Source organism: Ambystoma mexicanum, chromosome 4q (assembly GCF_040938575.1).
Source record: "Ambystoma mexicanum isolate Mex_15411 chromosome 4q, UKY_AmexF1_1, whole genome shotgun sequence".
Classification (NCBI taxonomy): domain Eukaryota; kingdom Metazoa; phylum Chordata; class Amphibia; order Caudata; family Ambystomatidae; genus Ambystoma; species Ambystoma mexicanum.
The window spans coordinates 217,193,703-217,219,329 of record NC_090928.1 but is presented as its reverse complement, the minus strand read 5'-3'; the positions used below and the strand labels follow the sequence as shown (position 1 = coordinate 217,219,329).

The window sequence follows — 25,627 nt, the reverse complement described above, 5'->3', positions numbered from 1 at the left end:
CAGATATTTGCACATGCTTGTCACGTATTTGGATCTTTAGCAGTTGCATGGATTTAATAAATCAAAAGTTTATTCGGCTCAAAAAGCCATGCAAGTTCATAAAAACAGAAGGCAACAGTTATTTCTACTGTCCTTCATGAATTTATATGTAACAGCACATACCAGTTTGATTTCATACAAAGTAATGCTGACATGTCTCATGAGTTTAAAAATGTCCAGGTCAAATAGCCATAAATGAAAGTTTCAAAGGGTAAAAAAAAAAAATTCAATGCGAATACAATTCGGGCAGTATCAGATTCATATGACCTTCTAGGAAGTAAATTGGGGCGAGTAAACTTGCAGCCCCACTATCATTGCCTGTTCAACAAATTCCCAGTGATGTATTTCTCCCGGATCGTATTTAAGACCTGCTCCGGATAGATGTGATCATTGGTCCAACTCCTGGCATATTGCATCTGCTAATTGAGTAAAGACTTTGGAGTTGCTCTGAGTAGACTTTGCACAAGTAGAAAAGTGTTGCTGGTGGGTAGGTTTTGCTCGCGTTTACAGTTGTGATGGTGCAGTACAAAAGTTTTTTCTACAGAGGACTTTCCAGGCCTCCTTGATCAATGCTCATTAGGCCCTTCCCAGTTACTACACCATTAACTCCATAAATGGCCCAGTATTGCTACTGGTTACAAAAGACTTCACTCATTTTCTCTATGCTCCTTGCACAGTACAAACCAATGTGACCATCCTTGTGATAAACCCTGGCCAAAAAGTAAATGCTCTCTCAGCTTCTGCCCTTCAAATAACTCCACGTAGGCCTCCACAAGTAACATGTCCTGGCTCAGTCTGTGTTCTGAATTCCAACTAAGGGCTTAGTAAAACCATTCAACTGAGGCTGTGCAAGACTCCACTCTTAGTATAAGGCTGTACCACCGGAGTTCTGGGCAGTGTAGACCGAGCAGCCAGGCTTATCTTAGAAGTGAGAGAGGGCGGTAGAATCTGTACAATGAGATAATACAACTGGTCCAAAGAGAAACAAACACTAGCGATTGTAAAAATAATGTATTTAAATACAAGTCGGCCTAGATAAATCTTGGGGGGAAATAAGTACCATCACAGATCATATAGACACATAGAAAAACACACAATGCTTGAAGGTACACCGACCGAAGCATGTAACCTAATTTGGAACACCTAACAGAAGTTCTAGGGAAGTCGAACCAATAGTTACTTTTTAGATTACTTTCAGAAATATAAGGGTAGAAGACCCTAGCAGTTGTACTATGATGCCGAGCAAGAAATCACTTAGTGGCCCAACTGGACAATATACATTTTGTGAATAGTGGAACACTTATTCTAGGAACAGTAAAACACCTATTACACTGATTCAGGATAAGTTATTCTAGGGGAGATGGACCTTGGTTTGTAATCAATTACAGTTGCTTTTCAGTTCAGACTAAGGAAATCAACAACTAACTTATTTTAGTAAAACCACACCTTTTACAGGAGCTATCAGGAACTTTAGGGCAGGTGTAAACCTACAACTGTTTTTGTCTGTCTAAAACGGCACAGGGAAAACAAAACCCAGTGTTGCACTTTATGAATGACTCACGATTATTCTAGGTAGGTCAAATCTCAGGCTGGGGAAGCAAGACCCAGTTGGGGGACACTCCTACAATTATCCTAACAGGAATACTAAAGTGAAACCAATAGCATTACTTTTGGGGAAGAGGCACAGTCAATTCACAGGTGTAACCTTGTATCTTTCAGAATAGTGCAACACATTCAAGGTAAGTAAGAACTTTTGTAACTGTTCACTCTGTTACCAATCAACTTCTTTTGCAAGTAAATACCTTTTAAGCACGTACATTACCTTTTCTAGGCAAAAGGCCCAATCCTTAAAGTATTTCCCTTATTCTTGGAGTATGAGTGTTCTCAGTGGCAGAAGGGGGTCACCAGGTTCTATTATCCAACAGGCAGTGTCAGGATAGGTTCTTAAGTAGCAAGAGTCCTTAGGCAGGCTGTTCAAACAGGTGAGCATTTTGTTTAGTTGAGGGTCCTCTTTGGTTTTGGTTCCAGTGGTCGACTACTTCTTCAGCTTCTAGACTCTACTCTTACGCAGAAACCCAGCAAATCAAAAAACCTTGCAACATTAAAAAGTGGGGGGTTGGCTATCCTTTCAGGACAACCAGCCTTCAGTTTGAGCTGGAATCTTGCACTCAGGCTGGAAGACAAAGGAGGGCTGCAGAGTTTTGGACTCTGAGCGCCTGGGGACCAATTAGTTTGGTGAGGGTGCACAGTACAAATACCTTAACTCCTCCCTCGCTTCCTGCCTTCAGACACTCTGGAGCCTGGGCAGGGAGTCCACAGGACTCCTGCCGAAGATAAAAATCACACACAGGAATTTTCTGCACTGGATGTTGTGGTAGAGGGGAGGCCCGGGGGGGGTGGAGTACAGGAAGGAACAAGAAAGGACAAGGAACACAAGTGGCAAAAAAACAAGACTGAGGCTATTTGGTAAAATTAGCTCCCATGGGTGCCTTAACTGGGGCTGTGCACACAGCCCACGGTAAAGGTGCACCAAATTAATAAAACGTCACTGCCACCAGCCATTAAAGGTAAGTTTGTCCTTGTAACAATGTTACTCAGTATCCCCGTTCTCATTTTAAATGTATCTCCCCAGCACTGCACATAAGGTGGGGGGTGCTGATCTCACTTAATGAAATGTAAAAGGGATCCAAAGATCCTTTCTACCCATGTGAACTCTAGTTCTCACAAGGTTAGCCAGAGAAAGTTAAAAGGGGAGCCGCTAGGGCAACCCAGCAACAATAGGCACTTATTGCCAAAATGTTGTCAAAGAGGATAACTTTTAAAAGATACCATGGTGAGTCTAAAAAAATGACACCCATAAAAAGAGTAAAAGACTTGAGTGTGTGGGAAAAGGTTCCCACTCGGGTATAAGGGAAAATAATCCACCAGTAAAATCATAAAGATCTGGGGTTGACACAAGTCAGGAAGTTGTATCGTTACTATGAAAATCTTACCTAACACTGCTCTTGCCATTGCTGTCTTGTCCCTGCATTGCCTCCTCTTCTCTTGGCCACCAGCGTCCTGAGAGTGGACCCCCCCTGCCCTCAACACGCTTGCTTGCAAGCTTTTAGGGTGTGTTGTGCAAGATGTTGCACACACACTTTAGGGATCACAGCTGTATATATTGATTAACTTTATTACACACTGAATAGAGTAGTGTTGCATTCGTCTAAACCTGTCTAGCCGACGGACCAGAGAAGCGTTAAGATTGTGTGAAGCTGAGGGCGTCATCCGAGACTCATTCTACGACGTCTGCCTTCAGAATGATCAATCACTGTGAACTCAGGCGTCTGACATATTCTCATGCACTGTGGGACTGCTCAGAATGGGTACAGCTTCACCATTCAGCACCCTTCTATGCACAGAGCCTTGCTTGCCACTTGCTTGCAATCGAGCAATAATTTTGGTCCGGCATCCACATTCCTTGAATCTAGAGGAAGAAAGTAATTTTGTCCCTATATCTTAAGAGGCTCGAATTGGGCTCCTCTTCCAGAAATATCCTGCTGATTGTATTTATGTTCAAATAGTTCTTTCCAAGGTCAGTACCACTCCCAAGGACTTGTAACAAGATGAGAGCCTAGATTGCAGGGGGGGGGGACAGAATCGGTATCCGACTGGTGAACCTTAACCTAGATATCCAGACTCCACTCCATTGTGAATCTTCCCTGTTTGTCTCACACTGTGAGCAGAAGAGCTGCAATAATACTAGAAATTGCAACACATCTTTTGGCCTCAAGAATGAGTCATTTAATGTCGGCACTTCGCATGATGTAGCCGAAATGTTGGAATAATTGTAATGTAATTGTAATTCGCATTGTCTCTAAGGTGGCTGTACCATAGAACCTTAAGCGTAAGCCCAGCAAAGAAAAATACAGATGCTTTCTTTTTCAAACACATTCTTCTATTAGTTTCTCACATGGATGATTAAACTGGATAACTCTTAGGCCGAAACTGGGAAAATTGGCCTTAAAACAGAAGGAAAGCATTGGGCCTTGCATTCAGACTCCTGGAAGATGTTGTAAGGAGTGTATCAGTGAAGCGATTACTCGAAAAAAGGCCGTTATCAACAGAAGTGCAACCAAAGGCCAGAATACCAACAGAAGAGGCAGAATAATCGAATGCGTTGTAAAGGCAACGCCCTCAGTCCCCAAATTCCCCACAAGCCAACCTGCAACCAAACTGGAGTTTCTTCTTATCCAGAGCACCCAGAGAGGCGGTGATGGTGACACAACTACCCCTGTTTTAGCATGGTAGAAAGTTCTGAAAGAATTTGGTGCTAAATGTTGGAGTTTTTACTAAAGTCCACCTGTGGTAGGGCTTTGGAAGACTCGCTCTTAGGAGTACAGGGCACCAAATATTAGGTTTAACCTGAACTACCCAAAAGGTTTGGTAGCGATGGTAGAGCAGCCAGGCTTGGTGTAGAAGGGAGAAGGGCTGTAGGTGAGTACAAAGACCTTTGAGCACACTGTTCCTTAAGGCAACACACAGTAGTTATACAAAAATAGTTGTACAAAAATATGGTTATTTATTATATACATTAAGGCAATGTTAAAATCAATTAAAGTCAGGCAAGGACATTTTCACACATATAAATCAACATAACATATACAGTAAGACATTTTTTTTTATTGGTTTGATTAAACCTTTAAAAAGGAACAAAACACATTTGTACAATCACAAATCAAATAAGTGCCCTATCTCATCAATGTGAAAGCAGCAATTAATCATCATTTTGTTACAACTTCTCTAACTTATTTTTAGCTCGAAATATGTGAGTCTCACACAGTTACTGTTTTTATCTGTGTCCAAACGCTCTTTTAGGACTCTGAGGAACATCACCAATGCGAACATCAACGGTCTATGGGTAAGATATTTTCTGTTGGAATTTTCAATTCACTAGTAGACCTTTAAATGAGGAACGGGTAAGTGTAAGAGTAGCTTCAGGTTAGCAAATCATTAATCAACCAACATTTACTAAATAATACTGGTAGGTTAATAACTTTGTGTAGGCCTAAACTTTATAAGGCCAACCCTATCTGGGGAATGAGTGTCTCAAAAGTCAGATTGGGTCACTGGGGGACCAGTGAACCCTGGGCGGCAGACAAAGGAATGAAGACTGTCGGACGTTCACAGAAGATGTTTTTTGGTAGCAAGTAATGGAGTTGGATTTAAAGGGTTCAGGGGCGCTACGTAGGCAATCTGAAGGATTTTAGCCTCAAGGACTGAAGTCCTGAGGCCTGGGAGAACCAGGTTGGGTTGTCCACTCCAACATGACTCAAAGCTCAGGAGGAGCGAACAGCAACACAACTGCCCAGATAAGTACCTCCTTCTGTGAAGAACAGCGATGTCCCAGGCGGGTCCCTAAGGTGAGGCGACAGTGGCCCTGGTTTGGGGATTCTGGTCTTGGTGGCTGAAGAATGAACTTTTGGACTGAGCAGGTGGTCAGATTCAAGTCAGCCCAGCAGGCGATCTTTGTGGCAGCAGGCTTTGGATGCTCGACACAGGCTTTGCAGCAACAATGGTTGTCTTCCAGCAGACTTTCTTCAGTCTCAGTCCGCAGCTCAGCTCAGGGGACTTGGGAAAGGAGTCTCTATTGGCCCAGACGGATGCCCACAAGTTTGCAGCTGGAACTGCGATTGAAGAAATACTGCATGCAGCAGTGCCAGAGGTCCCATGGTATTCAGAGATTGCAGTCCTGGAAGGTCGCAGCTAATTGTGGGATGGCTCAAACTGTAGGTCTCAAGACTGGTTATGCCTACCAGTCCAAGGGAGGAATTCGTTCGGTCTGGATCTTACCTGTCGCACAGAAGAGGGCTGGAGCTGCAGAAGTTACCCAGCAGGCTCTGGAGGTGGCTGCAGGCATCCTTCTTGGAAATGTATCTTCCAGTGGTCGACTCTGGCTTCTGCATCAAGACCCTTGCCTTATATGCAAGAACCCAGCCAATCGGCATGCATGCTTCATTAAAACTTTGGGCGGTGGTGGTTCCAAGGGAGCAGCCAGGCACCCAGTCAGAGCTGAATCTAAGCAGCCACACTGGAGGACAAAGACCGGAGTAGTTTGTGTCCTCCAGCAACCTGTCCTCCCAGACACACAGGCGCCTCTGGGCGGGCTTCCCTATGGGATCCCATCAAAGACGAGCAGTGAACAGGATTTCTTCTTAAGTACACTAAATCCAACTGATTCCTAATCCGTTAGTTCAACCTACTTGTGATTTTGTCAGAAAGCTCTAACGGAAACAAACATAACCTCTCCTCATCACTAACCTACATTTTTTCTTGAGCTCAGTATTCTTACCTAAATGTTATCCAACTATTTGGTTTTCCTTACATTACATTCCACGATCAATTCTTCCTCATTGGGTTCAAGCTCTTGAAACCTAATCAGAATATACATGACATGTCTAGACTCACATAATTGTTCTCATTTCCACATTGCACACTTCCATTCATAACCTGTCTACATAAAGAGCGCCCCAAAGGGCAAAAACCAAAGCCCTCAACGAGTGTTGACGCCAATAGTGACTATTAGGAAGGCAATTCTCATGAGGTTTGTTAGGGAGAATTTTCATTTTAGTACTAAATTCCTCCCACCTTAGAGACCCCCGGCTCTTTTGCTGACCTTTGTGACTTTATTCTTTTAATTCTGTTTTCCGTGTTTCTTTCTTCATGGAGTCTGGCAAGCTCCATAGGCATCATCTTTACATTGTCACAGCACCTTCAGTGCAGTGGCACAGGGAAGTCTTTCAGATTTCCCCAAGGTTTAAATACCTTCTCTTGAATAAACTGTTTCCAAGAGCAGTGAAGTGAAATTGACTTTACTTTTGTAACTTTCTAGACCCAGCACACACTATCTTACCATAGGGTGCTGGAGGGGTTTCTTAGGGTTACTTAGTATCCCCTTTGTCTAGTTTCTCACGTAACATTTTTATGTTGGCCCTTTCCTTGATGAATGGCTGGTGGCAGTGGTTTACTTAACTACTGTGGTGTGCTTTTACCGCAGGCTGCGTTTGCAGCTTCAGTAAAGCACCAAAGGGTGCTATTTTTGTCAAAATGGCCCGGTCTTCTTTTTCGCCATTTCTTTGTGGAAAGGTCCTTGAGATTTACTCTGCACGCCAAACCAGGTTTGGTCCCTTTGTTTTGTCTTTGGAGGGATTCACGAGTGATGCCTGCCTCTGGCTCCAGGGTTTCTGGCAGGGGCAGGAAGTGAGGAAGGTGCCCGAAACTTCCTGTGCTCAGTCTCCTAGGAGACAGGAATGCACTTAGGTGATTGGCCGGCTGACTGTCCGGCAAGGACAGCCACCCTGTTGGGTGACTGACAGCTAGGCTGGAATGAATGGGAGAAACCTGCACAAAAGGCAAGGCTTTTTGGCTTGGAAGGCAGAGTCGATCATTGCATGAAGGAATCCGAAAAACTTGGAAGAGACTCCTGCTGCAACTCCTGTACCATTGGTTTGCCCGGTGAAGCCCTGCTGCAGTCCTGAAGCTCAGAATTCGCCTCGACTAGAGAACCCCTTGGGTTGGTGAGACCAACTCCAAAGTAAGCCCGTATGGACATCCTCTCGAAGCGGTTTGTATTTCAACTGCTGTTGCTGCTGGAACCGAAGAGCCAGGGAGAGGAACACCAGATTGTGTGCGTTGCTTTTAAGTTGGCTAAGAGCTCCAGGAAGATCCTGCGGACTCCCAGGAAGCAGGACTGACCGAGCCTGAGCCACCTCAGAGTGCTGGACCCCAGATGCAAGGAAAGCCCATCTCGACAGCCAAGAACTGCAGTTGTGCTATTTGCTGAGACGCAAGGAGCTGAAACCGTGAAGTTCCGCTGAATAGAAGTTGGTCCTTTTCTGTCGCTGACAGTCCCATTGCAGTGCAGGAGTCCTCCAGATGTCCTCCCTCTTGTCCCCACGACTGAGGCCCAGGAAAACAGGATCTGCAGAGCTGCACAGGAATAGAAGCGAGCTGGGATTGTTTTTATTCTAACCAGAGGTACTGTACCTGATGGTTTTGACTCCCAACCTATAATAATAAAAAAAGCATAGATAAAATATGGAGTGGCGAAAATGATACAGCAGTGGTAATTGCCCCGATTGTGACATTAACAAATCGAGGAGACCAAATGCTAGACACAGTGGTTTCCACAATACATGTTAATCAACTGTGGTCAATCTCCTACTTTAAAAATTCCATTATCAGAAAATGCATAGTGAAATGCATCCATGGCCGCTTCAAATTATTGTATAGAGCCACATTTTATACGAACAAATCTATTTATCCGTAGATGCATTGTTCCGTCCTCTATGCAAGTAAACGTTATGACTCATGTAGAGGATGATGCTTTATTATAGTTTTGTTAAGATGTGGAAAGTGATTTGGTAAAGCAAAAATGTAGCTGTTAAGGAGCCACAAGACTCAAACGTGTATAATAAAGTGAGAAAGGCTTTGTTGATATGCATTGCAGGTAGGTAGCGTCTTCTGCCTCTTCATGGATGCTTGTCATTGCATTGAGTACTTTTTCCTCCCTTCTGTTTGGTGCTGTGGAATAAATGGCACTCATAGTCCACGTTGGTGTGCAGGGTGAAATACGTTGATAAAGCCCCTTTTATATCTTGTATGGAGTCAATAGTTGTTGCAGGCATCTCATTTGTCACGTGTTGCCGGCCTACCGCCAGCTTGAGAAGACACTTGTGTCTTTCTTCATTGATGGACCACGTGGACCCCATGTACAAATCAAAGTCCCTTTTCCATCTGGCCCACCTTGCCCCCACGTTGCTAGTGTCTGTAACGTCAAAGGCTACTGGCAGTCTCTATGGGGCTTGCTTCTGTTGAGCTGCTGGCCCCTGGGCCTGTACATCCTTGCCTGCATCCTGGTCGGACATTTCCCTTTGGTAATCTGCAGTTCTTCACTGGAGAATTGGCCTCTTGGATCCCTGTTAGCCCGTAAGCCCACCTGAAGGGCATCAGCACCGTGTCAATATCTGTCTGTGTGGAGTCTCAAAGGAGTGAGCCGATGCTCTGATGGCTACCTCCCGGCACAATCACATGGCTCTCCTCCCCGCTCCCACTCACTGTCATCCGTATCACTGCCCCGGCCCGGGTATCCCAGCTGCTCAACACAAGCGTTCGATTGTGGGTGGGGCACTGTATTCACTGCATACGGCCTGGGTTGACTCGGCCTTGCCGTGACGTCTCACTGCTAACACGTTAGGAGGCTGGTAATTCTGCAGCCGCGCCGCTTGCCATCTGCTCCTCAACCCGCCTTGATATGGGTCCACGCGCTGACAGCGCGTCCCCCTTGTCGCCAGTGTAGAGACTTGCAAGCTTTGGTAAACCAGCACGCGTGCTTCTCACTGCTCAGCAAGAATTAGGCAGACACTGAGGATGCCAATTAACATGCCTTTATTCGCTTTCCAATTACCCCTGCCTCCCAACCCGGAACTGATGTGTCAACATGACAGTTATTGAGAAAGGTATCTGTCTCCTTTAGACTGCAGAAAGTAAATTCTGACGACTTCAGTGCATTGTTTGCTCTCTTGAGTCCAGTATGCTTAAAGAATACTGGTCACCTATGGGTTAACAAGTGATTGACTGCTTAAATCACGTTTATTTTCTATGTTTGGTTTGAGTAAATATTCTCAAATGTTTTTATTTTGCAAATAATTATCCATAAAATCATTTCTGATGTTTGTTAATCTGCTTAGAATCACATGCTGTGCATAGGTCCGGCATCCAGTGGTCACTGCGGAGTATTGCATTTTGTTTTTCGTAGTCGAAAAGGGGACGTCGACAAGGCGTGTCTAACACGATCCCTATAGTGACGTGCGTTGTACCCACAATCCCTCACGCGTCGAGGTCCCTCAGATTGTTTTTTTCCACCCAGCTACTGGTCCCCTTTATGCAGAGCTCCTCGAGAGACATTGCCAAATAGTTTCTTCGACCTTTGGTCGTTTGTTATTAATATCAATAACGTAGATCCCTCCCTCGACGCAGAACTTGCTCGGCAGAGAAACAGACCTTCGACGGAAGGACGAGCGGAGGGGATCCTTCGGCGCTGTCGAACACGTGGCCTGGCCTCGCCGGCCATACACAGTAGGGACAGTGGGGTTGTGTGGTCTTTCTTTCTCTTTAAGAATGCCTTTGTCTTTCCCCTCCCTTTCGAGGTCTTAGTTGCACTTCTTGCCCTCAGCTATGGAAAGGACGCCATTTAGGTTTTGCCCGCTTTGCAAGGGTAAATATACCTGGAAGGATGAACACAAACTGTGCAACCGTTGCTTACCCCTCGATCACCAGGAGGACGGCTGTGCGGCCTGTAAATTACTAAAGCCCAAAACTCTAAAAGACCGCAGGGTCAAAAGGTGTGCGGCCTACGCCATGTCTAGGCCTGACTCCTCGCCCGCTGCCGCCGAATGTGACGAGGACAGTGACTACACGGCCCCCGTAACGGAGGTTGTAGAACTCTCAAAGGAGCGTTCACGCTCCTCGTCGTCCTTCCCCGGCCCCGACAAGCCCGGCTCACGCCCAGCTTATGGGGATGAACACCCCGGCGACAAGGACGCACACGGAAAAACACCAAAGCACATACCCCCGGCACGCATTCGTAGAAGACGAAGGCAGCCTTGGCGCCAACGGGGATGCCGGGCCCACCGGCGTCTTCCGCCGACCGCAAGGGTAGTCAGCCCTCCCCGCCACCGCGACAGGTGACTGGGCATTCTAAAGATAAGGGCGCAAACACCAAAACCTCTGGCGACGTGCATCGTAAGAGCGCTCACGTTGCCAGCAAGGACTCGACGAGCAAGGACTCGATGTTACAGAGCGCTCACGTTGCCAGCAAGGACTCGATGAGCAAGGACTCAACGTTACGTAGCGCGACGGCGACCGATCCCTCGGAAGAGAGAATGATCGCCGAAAGCCTCGCGCGCATTTCATCTAAGGACGGCCAGAGACGTATGGCGAGTGAGATGCCGAAAACCGCGCACAAGGCCAACGATACGCCGAAAGCGCCGGATAACAGATCAGGCCAGTTCCCGCCACCGACGGAAGGCCATAGCCAGCGAGAAGGCTTCTCAGAAGGCGAAGACACACTTTCTTCGACGTTATGGGACAGAACCAGACAACTACAGGAAGAAACAACTCCTTTTTAATTCCCAGTCCGTCCTGGCCGACCTCAGTGGACCTTTGAAAGGTTCCAGACCTGTATGGATAAACTAGACAGGTTCATGTCCATCCCACAAGACGGGGCACCCAAGAGACCAAGGGAGGCACCCCTGAAGAGTCCAAGGGCTAAATACCAGAAGTTTTATAACCCCATACAGGAGGACATATACTCTTACGACCTGACTGAGGAAGACACCCTCTTCCAGGAGGAAGATGAGTTCACCTATGTTGAAGTCCAACAAGAAGAGGAAGGTTTTCACGAGGACACGAACTTAGGTGAGGAGGGATTCCAGGAGGACATAGGCGAGGGCGACCCAAATCCCTGGCAGTCACCAGCTAGGTCTACAGACACAGGCAGTAGCAGTATAGTCATCAGGTCTACTGAAACTACACCAGTCAGGAACCCTTCGCCTGTTGATGATCAACCCACCTTCAATGCACTGCTGAAGAAGGCATGCAGCACGTTTTGAACTTGAAACTGGGGAGGTCACCCCAGACACCGATTTTGTGGAGAGGATAATCAAAGAAAACCCCCCCACTAGCCAAACTATCCCCATCCTCGCCTCAGTTAAGAGACGTATTACCCCTTCTCTGTCCACTCCTGCACTGGTGAGAGGGGTCAATCCGAGGATTGAGAAACTGTTCTCTCCCTCTCAATCAGACCCATTATATATTAAGGGTCACTCAATCCTGGACTCCCTGGTCGTGACCAACACCAGGAAAAGGGCCAGAGTCCCACTAGCTACCAGCGAGGCACCCCCAGATAAAGAGGGGAAGAAGCTTTATGCCCTAGCCAAGAGAATCACCACCTCTGCAGCATTCTCTACCAGAATTGCCAATAATAACACGCTATTGGCAAGCTACGCTGATGCTCAATGGGAAAAGCTTAAACGGGACATTGAAGAAGCTCCTGAACCCCTAAGAACTCGTTTGCTGGCTACAGTTAACGAGGGCTCTCTGGTCAACCAAAGCATCATCAAGAATACCCTCGATGCAGCAGAGACCGCTGGCCGCGCTTTGGTACAAGGAATTTTGCTGAAGCGTCACGTCTGGCTTCGCAATTCCGGGTTTAAGGCAGAAACACAAGCGTCCCTTATTAATAAGCCCATAGAGGAGTCCTACCTCTTTGGGAAAGCAGTTGATGATGCGCTGGAGAACGCGAAGAAAAAATTTGACACAATAAAGACCTTAGACCAAATTTCAAAACCCCCTAACAGGCGGGGATTTGGTAATAAGTGCTTTTTTCGTGGCCAACGCCAGCAACAAAACCAACAGTATTCTGCCAGCAACTACCAAGGAAATAGTGGCCAGTACAATCAGAGGGGTCAACGCCGTGGCAAAGGGAGAGGCTGCGGTTCCACCCCCAGAGGCTCCCAAGCCACCAACACCACCAAGTGACGCAAAGATTCACGTCCCCTCCCATGCAACGCCGGTCGGGGGCCGGTTAACATCCTTTCTTCCAGCATGGGAGGGAATAACATCAGACCGCTGGGTGCTTTCCACCATAGCCCGCGGCTACTGTATAGAGTTCAACAGTTCCCCAACATACAGACCCCCGAGGGGACGCCGCATGACACCAGAACACCTCGCCATCCTTCTCCAAGAAGTGGACCAACTGCTGGAAAAAGGAGCCATAGAGGAGGTGCCTCTATCTCAGGTAACGGAAGGTATTTATTCAATGTACTTCCTTGTACCCAAAAAGGATCTAACCATGCGCCCTGTATTAGATCTGCACCCAGCGAACAAGTTTGTCAAACCCCAAAAGTTTCGTATGGTGACCTTACAGGAGGTGATCCCACTGCTATCACAGGGAGATTACATGGCGACACTGGACATGAAAGATGCATACTTTCATATTTTAATGTTGCCAGCGCACAGAAAATACCTCAGGTTCATGATAGAGGGCAAACACTACCAGTTCAGAGTGCTACCCTTCGGCATAGCATCTGCTCCAAGGGTATTCACGAAGGTACTGGCCATGGCAGCGGCCCACCTGCGCAGGTTATCCATCCCAGTATACCCTTACCTCGACGACTGGCTCATAACAGGGGACTCTTACGAGACATGCTTCTCAAACACCCAAAAGACTGTAGACCTTTTGTTCCAGCTGGGCTTCTCCATCAACGAGAAGAAGTCCAGCTTAGACCCCACCCAAGTCAAACAATTCCTAGGGGCTCTAATTCGAACAAAGGACGGCCTCGTCTTCCCCTCCAACGAGAGGGTCCAAAACATGCTGTTTCAGATCCCCCAATAGGTGGCAGGTCGAGAGGTGACGGTGCGCAAAGCGATGCGCTTGCTAGGAATGATGGCGTTGTGTATTTATTTGGTACCTCACGCGCGCCTGCGTATGCGCCCAATGCAAGAGTGGCTCAACAGCCAGTGGTGTCAGGCCAGCGGACAATGGGACGATCTAGTGGTGGTCTCGCAGGCCTTGGTTCTCTCGCTACGGTGGTGGACAAAGGAAAACCTGATAATAGGGAAACCTTTTGCCACACCCGCGGTGGAGGCCACTCTAACCACGGACGCATCCCTCACAGGATGGGGGGCTCACCTATCCCATCAGACTGCTCACGGAGTGTGGACTCTGAGCGTAGCATCCAAGCACATAAACCTACTGGAGTTACTGGCGGTGTTCAAAGCACTAAAAGCCTTCCAAGAACACCTACAAGGGAAGACAGTGATGGTCCTTACAGACAGCACCACAGCCATGTACTACATCAACAAGCAGGGGGGCACCCACTCTCCAGGAGTGTCCAGCTGTCCCAGAATATATGGAAGTGGGCTCTCGGACACACCATGTTCCTACTGTCACAACACGTACCAGGGGAACTCAATCTGCTAGCAGACTAACTCAGCAGAGACTTCCCCCTGCCCGAAAAGTACAAATGGCGACTGCACGAAGACATCGTCTGAGACGTCTTCACGCAATGGGGATTCCCCAAAATAGACCTGTTCGCAACTCTGGAGAACTCACAATGCCAAGGTTACGCCTCCAGGTACCCCCAGAACCAGTCCAAGGGGAACGGTCTGTCGATTCAATGGTCAGGGAAATTTGTTTACACTTTTCCCCCAGACTCCCCTTCTCAACAAAGTTGTGGACAAGATGCACCAGGAACAAGTTACCATGATACTAGTGGCCCCGATGTGGGCCCGGCAGCCATGGTTCGCTCACTTGATGGAGATGTCTCTATCTCCCCCAGTGAAACTTCCCTGCCCACACAACATGCTGTCACAAGACAAGGGCAGGACACTGCATCCATGCCCTCAGAACATGAACTTAGCAGCCTGGCTCCTGAGATCATAGAATTTGGACATCTTCAACTCCCGCAGAGATGTATGGACATCCTCAGGGAAGCCAGAAAACCTAATACTCGCCACTGCTATTCTAGCAAGTGGAGAAGATTTGTCATCTGGTGTAGAGGAAAGAGCATCAACCCGGTTGACTGCTCTTCCACACATATTGTTCTGTACCTGACCCATTTATTGGATTCAGGTCTAGTGTTCAATTCCATTAAAGTCCACCTCGCGGCACTTTCTGCATACACCACTTCCCAACTTAAGGTGTTGTGGTGGAAGATCCCAGTTATCAAGGCCTTCATGGAGGGGGTAAAGAGAATACACCCTCCGATAGCTAACCCAGCTCCCGGATGGGACTTAAATGTGGTACTTACCAGACTCATGGGCTCGCCATTTGAACCCATGCACAAGGCAACTCTTAAGGACCTCACTCTTAAGACTGCTTTTCTAATAGCTATCACCTCCATTAGGAGAGTAAGTGAACTACAGGCTCTTTCTGTTCTAGACCCCTTCGGAACAGTTCACAAAGATAAGGTGGTTCTACTCACACACCCAAGGTTTGCACCGAAATTCATCTCGAAGTTCCATGTAAACCAGTCTATAGAACTACCAACGTTCTTTCAAAACCCTTCCAACCTGGGAGAAAAGTCTGCATACACTGGATGTACGCAGAGCTGTCATGTTCTACATGGAAAGAACCAGGCCACTGAGAAAGACTAATCAGTTCTTTGTCTCGGTGGCAGCAGGAAGAGAAGGAGATGCAGTCTCAAAGTCCACTATATCTAGATGGATTGTTCAATGCATCACTCTGTTACACTCTTGCTAAGAGAGAACTACTCTTCAAGCCTAGAGCACATTCTACTCGAGGCACTGGGGCATCCATAGCATTCATTGCAAATGTTCCCCTTGAGTCCATCTGCAAAGCGGCTAACTGGAGTTCTGTGCACACCTTTACAAAACACTACTGTCTAGAGGCACACTCTAGATCTGACTCCCAGGTGGGACAGGCAGTATTGAGACATCTTTTCTCCACTGTTCCTTCTCATAACCCACCGCCAACTCCGGGTACTGCTCGCTAGTCTTTGCACAGCATGTGATTCTAAGCAGATTAACAAACATCAGAAGACAATGCAGTACTTACCGTAAAAGCATTTCTGATGGTTGTATCTGCTTAGATTCACATGCCCACCCTTCCTCCCCGCTCGGATGGAAGGAACATAGACATCTTTCTACATCTCTCTTTTCTGTACTCACTCACGTATAGAAGGCTCCCTCAGGGCAGAAAAAATACAAACAGAGGGACCTCGACGCGTGAGGGATTGTGGGTACAACGCACGTCACTATAGGGATAGTGTTACAGACACACCTTGTCGACGTCCCCTTTTCGACTACGAAAAACAAAATGCAATACTCGCAGTGACCACAGGATGTCGGACCTATGCACAGCATGTGTATCTAAGCAGATACAACCATCAGAAATGCTTTTATGGTAAGTAATGCATTGTCATACCACATTAAAACAAAATAAAAAAAATGCATGCTGCACCAACTAAGTTTTTCCTTAAATTAGACGCCTGTCTTAAATATGATAAAAAGGCTGAGGCTACACACTTTCAATTAGCCATAAGCAAATAGAAGGCAGAGCGACACTGGTTACAATTAATCTGTTTTGGGATCACTAAAATTGTTCTTCTAATGTGCAAATATGCAGGACCAAATAGTACAAAGTGGAGCAAGTATTCCCTTGGGTGTTTTCATAATGAGCAGCTAGTGTCCTCTAACCGGTCATTCTATTTTACTGTGATGGCTTTCAATGGCAAGCTCTTAAAGCATGCTCTCGTAATTGGCCATCTATCGCACTATTTTGTCAAAAAATCCTGCAGAATGTCGACTAGTAATGACTGCATGTCTACTTGAATTGATTCAAAGCTCTCTAGACTCACATGCGTCCTTACATTGAGCAAGTACAAGTGCTTTAGATTACTCCTGCGATTTTATGCATTTTCTTTTTTCAATGTTAAGCCATTATATTTGGTGAAGAATAAAGTGCTTGTGCATTAATTTTCGTTGGGCTATTTTTTTAATATATTGAAGCCATGGGATTCTAAGGGCACCATTTTTGTTTAGCAGTTCGCTAAAAATATTCTGAGTAAGTATTGCCCTATGGTTCGCCCAAATCCGTAGCCAGTGCATGACTGGTTCTAGTTGCAGGTCGTCTTCTAAATAGCCGTGACTTAGCTCTACGTGTGTCTTATAATTAGATGCTGATCTCGGGAGGCACAGAAGCTTAAAGTTGTTTTCCATGATTTGTAACCTGGTAATCTTGCCAATACCCCAAAGCGAGGCGCCATTTTTGACTGTTGCTTTTGCTTGTGGTTCAATACATGATCGCTTTAAAGCAGTGCCCTCTTTATTCTTTGACTTATATTGCACATATTCATAAATTAGTCTTTATGGTTGAATTTGCGCATATGTCTCTAGTTAAAATGTGCTCAAGCATTCCGCTCATGCACAAAGCTTTGTATGTTTGACATTTAATGAAGATACCCTTAATGAACACCTACGTTAACAAGTAAGTAACTTTTTCTTATGTAGACGTTAGGCAGTTTGTATGCAGTACCCTTTGGGACCACTACACACAAGTAGGACTACAGGTGTAAGCAAAACCAACCTTTGGTATAAGTTTGTACCACACAGTTTTTGGTAGCGAGCTGAGCAGCCAGGCCCATCTCAAGAGGGAATGTGAGTTTGTAAGGGTGTTGCACAAAGGTCTACAATGGCAAGTATTCAGATAGACACTTACACTCAAGGTTTCTTGGTAAAACGAATTTATTACACAATCATTCATAAAGCATTCACTAAATGAGGCAACCAATATCACACAAAGTATACTACAATACTAATTACTAAGCAGTTGAGCACCCTTGAAGTAAGAGCAAAATAGTATTGAAGTAGGATCAAAAATGCATAAGTTAATAAAACAAAAAAAAAAATAGAAAAGTCTTTGCCACAGTTCTTAGTAGTTTACGGAAGAAAGGTTCATATGTCGGGTCACAAGCTGACTGGGCCTGCAAGTTGCCAAAGTTCCACGAACTTTCGCGGTGAGAGGTAAGTTCTCTCGGTTGGGTTTTCACAGTACCTTATATTTGAAGAAAAAGATGCAGCTGAAGAAGTCTGCTCCTGGCAGTTCCTGCAGATCTCGCTGTTCCTGAGCCTAAGTCGTGGGGACAAGAGGGAGGACGTCGGACTCTTGCACTGTACGGCGATGGGGTCACAAAAGCAAATCTCCGATTCCGGTTGCTGTTCTTCAAGCACACAAGCTGGTGTCCTTCCTCCTGGTTAATCCTAACCAGCTCTGAGAATGGTATCCAGGTGGCTTACGGGTTGATTGGCCCCACCAACTCAAAGGAAGAGTTTGTCCTTAAAGGGGCTTCTCTTTCGATGAACTTGGCGATTCAGACCTGCAGAAGGGCTCCACTGGGCAAACCAACGGTCCAGTAGTTGCAGCAGCTGTCCTCTTCCAGCTCATCTTCGGTTCTTTCATTCCAGTGGTCGACTCTGCCTTTCAGTCACAGAGACTCGCCTGTTAAACAGTTTTCTCCCATCCATTCCAGCCTAGCTGCCACTCGCCCAGCAGGGTGGTTGTCCTTGCTGGACAGTCAGCCACCCAATCACGCCACAGTGCATTTGGGTCTCCTAGGAGACGAAGCGCGGAGTTTCGGGCACCTCCCTCACTTCCTGCCCACCCCAGACACTCTGGCGCCAGAGGCGGTCTTCAGTCCTGAAGCCCGCCAAAGGCACAGAAACCAAGGGACCAAACCTGGTTTGGCGCGCAGAGACAAACTCTAGAAGGACCTTTCCAAAAAGAAATGGCGAAAAAAGACCACTGGCACCTGTTTAAAGAAAGGTTGCTTGGGCGCCATCTTGAAAAACATGGCTCCTGCGATTTTTAGCTACCAGTGTTTGCGGTCGGGAAAAATCATGGTAGTTCGTTGTAATACCACTGCCACTTCGATAGGAAAGGGTAGCAATTTGACTGCTACATGAGTTTCTAGACATAGTGGATGCTAGGTAACACCTCCAAGCACTCCACTCTATTGTACGATAGTGTGTGCGGGGTCTAGGAATTTAAAGACTAGTGGTCTAGGAATTTAAAGACTAATAAAGTCAATTTCACTTTACATTCTCTGGGATACAGTAGTTTATCCCAGAGAAGGTATTTAAATCTTGGGACAGCCTAAAAAGCTTCTGTGTGTCACTGCACTGACAGTGCTGTGTGACGCACATTAAAAGATGATGCCTATGGAGTTATCTAAAACCCCATAATCGAAGAACACGAGTGTAAAACGCATCAAAATACATGAGTGGGGGTCGGGGGGGAAGGCTCTCACTCTCCAGGTGTGTAAAAATCATGTCCTTAAAATCCAGCAAAGTTGCTGGGGGTCTCGAAGGGGAAGGGAATTAGCACATCGGTCTACGCAGTTACCATTGGTTTCCTTAAATAAACCCCATCAAGCATGGGTGGGGTTTATAGAAGCATAAGAATATAATCCACTTTTTTTGTGATTTTTGTTTTAGTAATTTCAGCCCTTTTTCCTACAGTCTTTTAGCACTATGCTCCACCCTCCCAACCCAGTACAGCTGTTTTTCTGGTCTGTGGTTATCTAATGGAAGGGGTCATGAGTCAAAACTGGGATGCATACACAGGAAGACTGAACAAAAGTCTGACGGAATTACGATTTACATTTCCTTGCAGTTCATAACTCTTGTGTGTCTTGGAGAGCAAACACTGTTAGGATAGAAAATGAAATGATCAAATTATATTTTTTTACTCCATAGTATGTATTTGTAAAGCTCCCGTCACAAGCCCAGTGGCATAATGCCGCTGACAAAGACAAACCAGGAACATTGCATAAAACAGATGGGGCTTGGCGCTATTCTCTGGTGACATGACTGCCCCTTGTCAGCCTGCTAGATGTTCAGCTCTAACGGAAAGATGGCCATTCTTATTTTGTACGGTGGGAACTTGCCAGAGGATGTCTGGTGGTTGAGAAGCCTGCCTTCACCAACGTTTTGAGGCATTCACATCTTTTTTTAAACTTCGAGGAAAACGGTGCCCCATGTTTGGGCAACTATAGCCGTTGGAAGTTCCACCTTACTTACACATGGCTTTTTAGGGCCCATTCTCGTTACCTTTAGTTTAAACCTTCCCCAGAGGTGATCTTTTTGTTGCCCACATGAGTTTACTCTGTTGGTTGACATTTGTGAGTCCAGTTGCTTGAATTGTGAACGGAGGAGAGCACAGGGGCAACACACTGGTCTTGAAAGCAAGACCATGCAGGGCAGCAGAGGTTTGAATCCCGGATCTGCGCTTGGAAACCGCACTCTGGGTATTAGGCGCGTTATAAATAAACAAAATAATCTACTGCTCAGTGGATTAAGTTTTAGGCAAATCTATTAGCGCAAACCTGCAGAAAGCTTGTAAATTATTTATCTTCAGTAAGGTGCTTTCCATTGATTTTTTGATTTCTTCCCCAAACGTTTGAGGCCAACCACAATATCAACACAAGCAACTTCCTCCTTTCTTTGGAATTAGCCAAATTGACCAATTATAATAGATCGAATGGTACGTTTGGCCGAATTCGGTCAGTGCAATTTGATCGATTATAAAAACATTTGGAGCACAGGGTTGCAGGGGTGTCGCCCGCTCCCCATGTTTGGTATGTTTGGCCTTGGGGGGGACTCAGGGGTGTCCCCCCGCTTCCTCAGCATGGGAGGCAAGGGACCGTAAAGGAAAAAGAAAAGGGGACCCTGTAGCGTTGGATCCGACCGTTAGAGGGACAGATGTGACACTGCAGGGTTGCCGTGGACCTGGAGGCGAGCCAGCAGGTAAGTAGTGTTGAGCGGGTGGGGGCATTTTGGGTGAATGTGTGCAGGGATTGGGGTTGTTTCTTGGTCTGATGATGGCTCTCATGCGAACCGATTAATTTCAGTTTGCTGCAAACAATTATCAGACAAGCCATTTCTCTCGTTAAATTAACAATAATAGCTGCATAACGAGATTGTAGTTGCAGCAAGATCCTCATCTTTTTTTTTTTTCTTCCCCATTTTGTTTTTAGTTCTATAAGCATGTGGTACAGAGCGTGGAGAAATTTGTTCAGAAGGTAAGTCACTTTTAAGCAGCACACCTTTACTAGTTAGCATTATTTTGCTTCACTTTAATGTTTGTTGGCACAGTATCTGTAAGACCTGCATAGAACATATTGTAGAACAGTAGTCGCAGCCTGTAGAACGTAACCACAGTGAACTTGTACACCAGTAATCTATTTACTTCTACATCCTGTCCCCTTTCCTCCATACTGATGTGTGTTCCCTTCACAGGGGGATATGGGGGTGGCGAGACCTGGGTCGTTTTTAAGAATTAATAAATAAACTATTTTTCGGAGTGTATGATTCTCTTTCACTATGCTTTGCATAATCCCTGGTGATTGAGCTGGAGTATTAAAGTGTGTACTAAGTTTTTAATTAGGCTTTGACTGGTGCAGATCCATGATGGACATCATACATGGATTCTATGTGCTACCCACAATACTCCAGGTAGTGGATACCCTTGTGTTTCTTTCCCACATCTGTTTTTTTACGTACAAGATTTAACCGAACACAATTACAAACACTTTAGATGCAGAGATCAGGGTCCCAGTGTTTTTGTTTGTTTATACTCCAAGGGGCAGGTCGGTTCCCTGTCTCACGTGGGCAGGTGGAAAGCACTGCAGTGCCACTGGGATTGCGGCTGCAGAGATGGGCAAATGTGAGGGGGGCGTAAACGGTGGAACACCCCTTCCTAGAAAAGTGATGCATGGGCTCTAAGCCCCCACTACGTGAAAGGACGGGTGGGGCATGGAGCGGGCAGAGAGGGAAAGTGCTCCTTGGCATTTGTTGCACTGCACCAAATGCCAGTGAAGTAAAGACATTGAACCGGCAGGTCATATAAAAGTTAGTAGCTTTGTGAATTTCGATCGCCCTCATTATTTGATGTATTTGGAAAAACAGTTTCTTGATACCATCTATTGCAGTTCCCATGCATTGACAAACGTAAGGTTTGTTACTCTTGTCTTCTACTGGACCACGATGAAAATAAGTTTGTCTTGTAGGAGATTCACCCCCAAGACACTGTCGACACAAAGGCAAATGCATTGGGTCGCTTATGCAATGCATTCTGATGGGCCAGACACCTTGATGCTGGTAGAACAGTTGAGTGGTGGAGCATTTGGAGGCCGGAATGGCATTTGTAGCCTGAAGTTGATGTAGAAGAGTCCTATATAGCTCCTACAGCCAAAGAAGGGACAAGTTGAATAGAAATCCATTTCATGCAAATTACCAGTCAAGCATGTTGCCTGCCACAGTATTAATGAGAAACCAAATTCTTCACACCCTGAAATAACAAATCTTGGCAGGTGATGCATGGTGCTTTGAAATACCACAAATGTGGAAAGTCTGCTGAAGTGAGACAAAAATAAATGACTTTTGTATCCACCACACAGCCTATAATCCAAACAAAAGCCGCTCTGGACTCCTAGCCCAACACGTGTCACACTTAACCCCAAAATGTTGGCTCCAAAGAAACTGGGCGCACAGTATCGGAACAAGAATTTGGCATTGAGCGGCTAATACATGCCACCTGAATAGCATACATAGTCAGAAGACTGGTTACTAATCAAATAAGTATTTAGAATAGGAACAACTTTCATATTGCCAACAAGTACGCACTCTGACTCTGAAGATTTTATGGATGTTTGTCATAAGCAGGAGCCACCTTCTAAAGACAAGATACACCTTTTTCTTTAAAAAGAAAAAAGTTAGCGGCTTGAAATATCAGTACTCTGACAAAGGTACACAGCTGTGAAAGGGACAGAAGGCACGCTCGTCACCTTCCTATTTAAGCCAAAAACACAAATTCAGGACAGTCTTCACAAAAACACCAGATGCAAGATTGATACTTTCTGGAAGACGACACTTACAAAATGAGACTAGTGTCTGGTATGATTGATTGCCGAGATTCGACAGAACCTCCCTTGTCATCTTCGCAGAATCGTGATCAAACAAAATGAAACACTAATTCATAAGTCAGCCAACTGGTTCAAGATTATTATGGAAGAGGATGAAACTTATATTGGTGAACAGGCATTGCATTCCAGACACACTCCTGTTTATGAAACAACTAAAAAAGAGCAATTTAAGCACATATTTCTTAATCCTGTGATATCTCGTGTACTATAGAAAAGATTAATGTAAACCAGCACCAAAGGGCAGCTTTGTTCAGGGTCTTCCAAAGGCAAATTTTGTGATAGTCACTATGACCAGAAAACATTGTAGTGGCCCAGAATCGATGCCTCTCAATCCACCTGACCAAGTAAATTGATGCAGGAGGACAGCAAAGAAATATAGCCACAACAGCAGACTCGAATATAGTGTTTACTTACTGATGCTCCCCTGCAAGGTATGATCATTCCAGATGGAACTAAATGAAACAGTTCTTTAAAATCGTTGTTTAGGCACCATACGCACACTCAGTCATTCTTGCAGGTACCATCCAAACTTGATGATGGGATGACACAAAGTTGGTAGACAAGCAGCCACAAGCAGTGTTTAAATAAGCACAGATATTTGTTCTGTCCTTTCACGTTAAACATGTGTTACTGGAAAGTGTGAAAAAGAGAACCGAGAGTTAAAGATTTAGGGGCCTTAATGTCAAGGTTTTTAACCAAATGGTCTGTCCTTGAGGAGGGGATATGATATGGCATTTATAACGCGCCTATACACAAGTGTTGCAAGATCCGACGAGGCAAGGGAGGGGAAAACAGTAGAAGACAGACAACAATCCTATTAGGCCTGTTATCATTCAGATTGCGCAAGTGCAAGGGAAGGGAAAAGGGAAGAGTGCCAGGGGAAAGTGTAGTACAAGCGGTAGAAGAATAAATACACTAAATAAGACGGCCTGATGGTGGCAAGTTTGTTTGTTTGTTTCTTTATTTATAATGCGCACCATGCCCTGAGGCATCAGGGCGCAGGGAATGAGAATATGTTCAGCTTAGTTACAGGGCACAGTATACATGACACATATAAGGGCATAGGCATAGTGCAGAGTAGTACAAGACTTAGCATTCGTTCTTTACAAATCACATACATTATCAGGTAGCAAAGTGTTTAGATAGCCATAATACATTCAATGGCATTTCACAGCAATAGACCCCTAAAGGCAGTTCGGAGAACAAAAAGGGGGAGTCAGCGGCAAGGTAGTGGTCGTAAGGTTAGATATCGTTCTCTTTTAGCAAGTTGATTAAGTGTCGTCTGAATTTAAAGAAGGGTTGGGGTTCTCTAATGCCGGGTGGTAGGGAGTTCCATAATTGCGCAGCCTTGACTGGGAAGCTGTGTCCACCTATGGTGGAGAGTCTAAATCGTGGAACTTGAAGACATTCTGGTTAGCTAATCTTGTGGGTCTGGGAGAGGATTTTTTGCAAATTCTATCCATGAGGTATAGCGGTGCGTTATTGTTAAGGCTCTTGTGTGTGAGAGAGGCAATTTTAAGTTGAATTTTGTCAAAAGTGGATAGCCATTTGTGTTCTCTTCTTAGCGAGGATATGTGTTCATTTCTATTAATTTTAAGAGCTGCTCTTAGGGCGTTGTTCTGGAGAACCTGTATTTTATGGATAATGTGTTTATTAGCTCCAATGTAGAGTGCGTTACAGTAATCCAATTTGGAGAGGATAAGGGCCCTGGCCAGTGTAAGGCAGCTATCTGTGGAGAGGAATGGTCTACTAGCTCTGATGAGTTTGCAAGTGTATGCAGTAGCAGACGCTAGGGAGTTGACTTGTTTGGACAGGTTCAGGGTGGCGTCTAAGTAAAAACCAAGAGTCTTCACTTCCTTAGCTACTTTTATGTTGTTGCCATCTATAGTAAAGTTAGCGTAATCAGGGCTGAGTTTGGATATGTGGGTAGGGGTACCTAAGATAATGAGCTCAGTTTTGTCCTCGTTCAGGCATAACCCGTGAGTGGCCATCCAAGCCTGAACGATACTGTAAATTCTATTCACTAAGGCCAGATCCACGGCGTAATCTCCTGAAAGCGGAAGGAGGATCTGCAAGGTAAGAGCAGACATAAGTGCTGGGAGGGGGACTGTAGGGATACAGAACCAGTCCCCAAGTGCAGGGGGTTGCCAGGGAGGCAGGGCAGGTGTTCAAAAGGTGGGACCTTGCCCCAAGATCAGAAGGGGTGGCCAGGTAACCAGTGCAGAATCCGCAGGGAATTTCAGCAGGGGAGAGGCAGAGAAAGCAGAAGCAAAGAGGAAGGTTTTGAGGTGTTTGCGGAACTGGAGATGGTTCTCAAGTTTTAGGGAGGCAGGAAGGCTGTTCCAGAGGGAGGCCCCAGCCGAAGAGCGAGATCGACCACCAACTCGTTGCTTGGAGAAACGGCTAACCCTGAGGTAGTCGGAGGCAGATGAGCGAAGAGCCAGAGAAGGAAGGTATTTGGGAAGAGAGTTGAAGGTAGTATTTGGGAAGAGAGTTGAAGGTAATGTGGCCCCAGGCCCCAGAAGGCTTTGTGGATAATGCAGAGGGTTTTGAACTTAATCCTTGCAGCCACAGGCAGCCAGTGCAGAGATTTCAATCCTGGAGAGATACGATCCCTGGGCTTGAGGACAAGTCTCGCAGTCCTGTTTTGGATAAGTTGCAGAGGGCGGAGAATAGAGGCAGGCAGATTTAGATAGAGGCTGTTGCAATAGTCCAGCTTGGAGAGAACCATGGCTCTGGAGACGGTGAGCTTCTGGGGGGAGGAGAGGAGAGGAAGAATACCTCTGAGGAGGTGCAGCTGGTAGTTTGACTTCTTAGAGACGTCGGAGATGTGAGGAGAGAAGGAGTGTGGACTCGAAGATGACCCTGAGGTTTTTAGTCTTGCAGGTGGGAGCAGGAAGAGGGCCAAGAGGCCGGCCAGAGAGCTGAAGGAGGGAGAGGGTGTCTCGATGAGTAGAATCTGTCTTACTGGCATTAAGGCAGAGGTCATTGGTGGCACACCACTCCTGGATAGCACAGTCAGAGATGAGGGAAGGAGAGGA

General features: G+C 46.0%; 1 protein-coding gene across 3 annotated transcripts in view; it reads left to right on the top strand.

The window, feature by feature from the left end:
• SCAF8 (SR-related CTD associated factor 8) overlaps positions 1-25,627 on the top strand; it is a 2,093,867-nt gene that overhangs the window by 119,866 nt on the left and 1,948,374 nt on the right. For all 3 annotated transcript variants that reach the window (XR_011268119.1, XM_069607748.1, XM_069607747.1), the window contains exon 3: positions 20,640-20,684. Coding sequence is in view for 2 of the 3 variants with exons in the window: in XM_069607748.1 (XP_069463849.1) it covers positions 20,640-20,684 (45 nt within the window). In the remaining variant the exon portion in view is untranslated. The remainder of the gene's footprint in view (positions 1-20,639; positions 20,685-25,627) is intronic.